The following is a 5,558-nucleotide window of genomic DNA, read 5'->3' as shown; positions in this document are numbered from 1 at the left end:
TAAAACTAGCAGATCACCAAAGCCCACAGCCTGTCAATCTGCAACAAGAAAGAATGGGTGAGAACATGAAAAAAAAACATTGAACTGAAAGAGGCCAATATGAATTATAGTTAGTTTGAACTACAGTTCAATCCATAAATCTGTAATTTGATAATTGAAGGTGGGGACGAGTGGCAACAATTAAGATTGAACAGTTTCCCTTTCATCCTCTACTGTATATAGTTTAACTTCACTTCAGCAGAAAGCTTTTTGGAGTTAAGAACAAGTATTTCAGTAAGAGATTGAATAGAATCAGAACAATAACACAATGTTACTGCAATTGCCCTTGACTCCATCCCAACAGTACACTTTCCAGCATGATGTCAGTTACTTTGACTTGCCAAGAAATTGAGAAGGCCACCCAACAGTTGCAAAACAAGATACCTGCAGCAGATGAAATCTACGTTGAACAGGGGAAGTGAAGACCATGCAAGGAGATCTCAAGACTTATCATATTGAAGTAAAAGATCTCCAATCAAAGAAATGGAAGAGGAGTCTCCTGTTTCCTGCTGTGGGTATTGTCAATGCAAGGTCTGCTTCAAATACCCCAGCCCACAACCCTTCCCAGAACTGCAGTATAGATTCTCCTTAAGAAGTGTAATGAACATAATCTTCCCCATGCAATAAATCCAAGAAAATATGGACATCAACATCAACTGTTCTACATGGCCTTTTAGAACTACATTGAAAGACTATGGAAAATTCTCGTCAAAATTGGCTGTGCTCAGAATGTCACTGCCATTTTATGCCTGCTTCACCATGACATGCAAGTTTTGAAATTCACCAATGGGTTCATCACAGTCCCACCTCATGATAATCTAGAGCTGGAAGCACTTGGATTTGAATTTCTAAAGTGGTTTATCCAATCTCCTGCCTGAAATTTACAGAAAAGTCATCAGGAAATATAGTGAAGTGGCATAGGCAGATAGTATTCCTGAAAAAATTATTATTTTATAAAGTCAACAGAAGCAATTAAAATTAATACTCTGTGAATACATCAGTGCAGTGAAAAAAATACCCTTAGGAAGCATAGAATATTTATTTCAGAATAAGTTGACCTTTATACATCCACTAAAAATAACAAATTTGCAAGTTTGTGCCAGCTCCTACAAACCTGTTTTTAGTGTTGCTTTAATAGCTGTTGGGTAAACAGTGCTTAGTTTTGAATGGAAACCACCCTGGCTATAGGTATCAAAATTGTCTGACCTTCAACTTCAGGGACATGTTCATGAAGTTAATATTATTAAACCCTTAAACCACAAATGTTCCTTGTTCAGCCATGCAGGGAACATTCGCGTTAGGGGTGTTATATAAATTTGGCAAAGTCATAGAACTGGAACCTTGGAAATGTTTTGTAATTTCTCTCTTGTAATCACCGTGTTAACAACTTAATTGTAAGTATGGGATAGAGGAAATCTTTTGAAGTACACTTTCGATGGGTCTGTGAGCAAGTGGTAAGATTAGTTTTCAGATGGCCAACATTTTTATAATTTAATTCCCTATATTAATCAAGCTGGCCTTGAACTCCTGTTTCTGCTTCCTCATAGCCTGTTCAGTCAGTGCAGTAAAGAATCAGGTTTGCAATTACCAGGGAAGAGGCATGATGGGGAAATATAGAAACCCCATAGTACACAATATATTTTGGAGCATCCTCCTATTAAGCAAACCATCCTAAGCTGTCATTCTATGGAGCAAGTCATACTGAATGATTTACCATGGAATATATCATGCTACAGTCTTCTTGAGAGTAACTATCCTTCCCACCGCACAACTGATCAGATGACTGATGATCACCAAAATATTATCCAGACATTGGCAAACTAGCAATGGATTAAAATGAGATCTATATGATTTCCATTTCAAAATGGACCAAAGCACAGACTGTTGGCTATACATTCATTAGCCATACTACAAAACTGTGCAAAATAATGGAAATGATTACCAGTAAACTTGATAACTATTTTTATACAAATACCATTGTCAATGTGCCCTATCAGCTTTTTAGACATTTACAGAACCCATGTCTCATGTTGGGTAAGGAAATCACAAAACAATAACCTGTTTGTGCCTTCAAAAGAAATTGAATGGGTTCAAATGGAATACATTTGGTTAAGTTCGTACTTGATGGTTTTGGATAGATTTGGGTGGATTGTTAAGAAACATGCCAAGAGACATGCACAATACACATCTGCTAAAAGAGTTAGACCAAAATAGATTAAAATTCACATCAAAAGCAAAATTGATCAAATTTGCTTAAGATTGCTAAACTGGGAAAGGATGTGAGTTCAGAGAAGGAAGCTTAGAAAAAGTAGGCAAATGATAGCTGATGAAATGTTTACAAAGTTAAAGCACTGTAAATCACAGCTGAAATAAATGACATGTTCTTCATCAATGATTCTGAATTAGCTGTGAACCAGAGTCAATGGAACTTATGAGTTTTAGTAGCTCAATGTTATGATCCATGACTATTCTAGTACAGCAGCCAAAGAGCAGGGTAATAAATGTACAATGGAAAAGAATACAAGAGAAAACAATGTTGAAACTGTATAATTCTCTGATCAGTAATCTCCAATTTTGATGCTCAAAACAAAAATCAGGTGTTCTAGATACAGAGATAATAGACCAAATGCACATGACCAATTCTTGATATGGGATACAGTTTTTGGACCATATGAAATGCTGAAAAGCCTTGAATGGAAGTCACTGAGGGTCACCTTAAGGAGGTACATTATGGTAAATGGCTAGAGAAAACTCACCACGCCCAAAAGATCTCATGAGACCATTTCAAGGAGACATATACCAAAGCAAACCAAAAGTAAATGTAGCCATTATTAAAGTGCTATTCAAATGGAATTCAAGATGGAAATTCTGGGTTAGAGACATTGTTCCTGTAACGGAGTAAACTGTGAACCCTTTCTGGAGCACTAGCTAGAGTGGTCTGTATGGTCTTTCTTATGCCTAATCACCTTTTGCTCCCCAGGTTCAGCTCTAATTACGCAGTGAGGTTGATAGTACCTCCAATGCAACTTTTGTTGTCTCTCCAAAAAAAAAGCAAAAAAAAAACAATGACGCAGTTCGTATTGAAACTCCGGTTCCTTTGTTTACCCAAGCCAGCATTAGGAAGACAAATAGCTATTCTCATACCCTAAACAAAATGTTATTTTCCTCAAGATTTTTTTTTGTTCAGGAACGCGTTCCCGTTTACAATAAAGTTTGTATCATCATAGAATAGATTAGTATATATAAGCTACTATTTATTTATTAGTGCACTCGACTCTAAATTCAATGAAAATTAGACTAGGTAAGAATTTCATCTCAGAACCGAAAACCTGTAATAAGAACTTCCCTTTGAATATTCTCACTTGGCTACCTTGCTCCGTTTGTTTTCAAAAATGCCGAATAGTATTTTTGTTTCAAGGAATTGGGAAAAGGAGGATTCAGAGGTCAGGAACGACTGCGCACGTACGGTAGCTGAGGTAATGGGGCAGTAAGGTTACAGTCCTCAAGGGACACAGCAGCCAACCCGCACCTGCAACAGGAGTACGCTGGGGGAGGGGCGCCGAGGAAGACTTCTTTTAACAAATTTTCAGGATTTCGTCCTGGGTCAAACTGAGACAAGGGTTTCAAAATGTGACAAAGGGTTGGCGCAACAGGTGCTGTGCGTTAAAGGATGGGAGGGTTTCACTTCCGAAATGGAACCTGCAAAAGCTGCTCAAAGATCCGTTAGCCCTACCGTCTGCACCTGAGCCCCGGCTGACTCCGCCTCGGCCGCCCAGCCGCTGATTGGTAATCGCGGTCACAATGCGTAGACTGCTCCAATTGGAAACCTCCTCTCTCCGCAACAAGTGAAGCAGAGAAGGAGCGCGGCTGGCGAGCACCGTAGTTTCTTTGGAAGTTCGCTAGAGCAACGGTTTCGAAGATAAATGGCTAATGCTGGACTTGAAATCCTGGGATTATCCCTGGGAGTGATCGGATGGCTGGGAGCCATTATAGCCTGTGCCTTACCCATGTGGAGGGTGACCGCTTTCATTGGAAGTAACATCGTGGTGGCGCAGATCATTTGGGAAGGTCTTTGGATGAACTGCATTGTTCAGAGCACCGGGCAGATGCAGTGTAAAGTGTACGACTCGCTGTTGGCGCTCTCGCAAGACCTCCAGGCTTCCAGAGCTTTGACCATCATTGCCATTGTGCTGGGAGTCCTGGGCATCCTCATCTCCATCGTGGGAGCCAAGTGTACCAACTGTATCGATGATGAGGCGACCAAAGCCAAGATTATGATTGTGGCTGGAATTATCTTCATTCTTTGTGGAGTGTTGATCCTGATCCCGGTGTCCTGGTCAGCGAACACTATCATCAGAGATTTCTACAACCCGCTGGTCACCGACGCCCAGAAGAGAGAACTTGGCGCCTCCCTCTACATCGGATGGGGTACATCGGGTCTGCTGATCCTCGGAGGGGCTCTGCTCTGCTGTTCCTGCCCCCCGAAGGATATCAAGTACACGCCTTCCAGAGTGGCCTACTCTGCCGCCAGGTCCACAGGTCACAGTGGGTACGACAGGAAGGACTATGTGTGACAGGGCCATTAGTCAGTGGCCGCCCTCCGGGGCTTCACAGCATGTTTGAACCCCTGAGGACGCCACTCTGGAGTGATTTTATTGTCCTTTTATATTGAATTCTTTTTTTTCCGTTCAACTTATTGTTAAATTCACAAGACAAAGTAACTTGGTGGTGAGTGTGCATGCATGTGTATGTATTAGTCTAACGTATTTCACCAGATATAGTAGCGAAGTAGCGTTTGATTGTGATTCCTGTATTTGTGCTGTGATTCCCTGCCGGTTTTTCCCTTTTGAGTAGTTTTTTTTTAAAGCGGCCCCTTGTTCTGTGAATCCGGGACAATGCCGATAACCCGGGGTTTGTGCCTTTACGATGGACAACGGCGTCTCATGCAGAAAGCGACTCCGCTGCAAGTGCATTATAGATACGGGGGGAGGGGGGGGGGGGTGACTGCGAGAAGTCGCAAATCCAATGCTTTCTATGTACTTCCAGAATGTATACTTTAACAAATGAGTTGCAAGAAAATAGTCTGAAGGAGGGCTGTACGGGGGGGGGGGGGGGGGATTCATTTCACTGCAAATATACTCAACGCTTGTAAAATGCATGTTAATGAATAAACTTTTCAGAAAGACCTGAACCTCAGAATTATTTTAACGAGAGAAATTTGTGGAACTTGATGACCTGGGATTATTAGGTTTTGGGGGGGGGGGGGGGGGGGGGGGAAGCTCAGTTTTACGGAACACCTCACAGAGACACGGAGACGTTTGTGTTCCTTGAGCTCTGGCTCCAGAGAACCAAAATAACGCTGTGTCTATAAATTATCTCTTACAAAGGCGTTTTTTTAAAAAAAAAAATTTGTGGGATGCATCTCGGAAAAATGCTGCTGAAAAGGCTGTAGGTATTAATAACCTCTAACCACTAGTTAGTCACTCCACCCAGTCAGCACTTCTCCCTGTATCCATCCC

The 5,558-nt window shown here is 41.4% G+C and overlaps 1 protein-coding gene across 1 annotated transcript; it reads left to right on the top strand.

Moving 5' to 3' along the window:
* Positions 1-3,541: 3,541 nt before the first annotated feature.
* On the top strand, positions 3,542-5,224 carry LOC140731802 (claudin-4-like). Its single transcript, XM_073053621.1, has one exon. The coding sequence runs from the start codon at positions 3,963-3,965 to the stop codon at positions 4,611-4,613; it is 651 nt and encodes a 216-aa protein (XP_072909722.1). The 5' UTR covers positions 3,542-3,962; the 3' UTR covers positions 4,614-5,224.
* Positions 5,225-5,558: the final 334 nt, after the last annotated feature.

Source organism: Hemitrygon akajei, chromosome 8 (genome assembly GCF_048418815.1).
Source record: "Hemitrygon akajei chromosome 8, sHemAka1.3, whole genome shotgun sequence".
Taxonomy (NCBI): Eukaryota; Metazoa; Chordata; class Chondrichthyes; order Myliobatiformes; family Dasyatidae; genus Hemitrygon; species Hemitrygon akajei.
The sequence above is the reverse complement of the archived record's forward strand: the minus strand, read 5'-3'. Positions and strand labels throughout refer to the sequence as shown.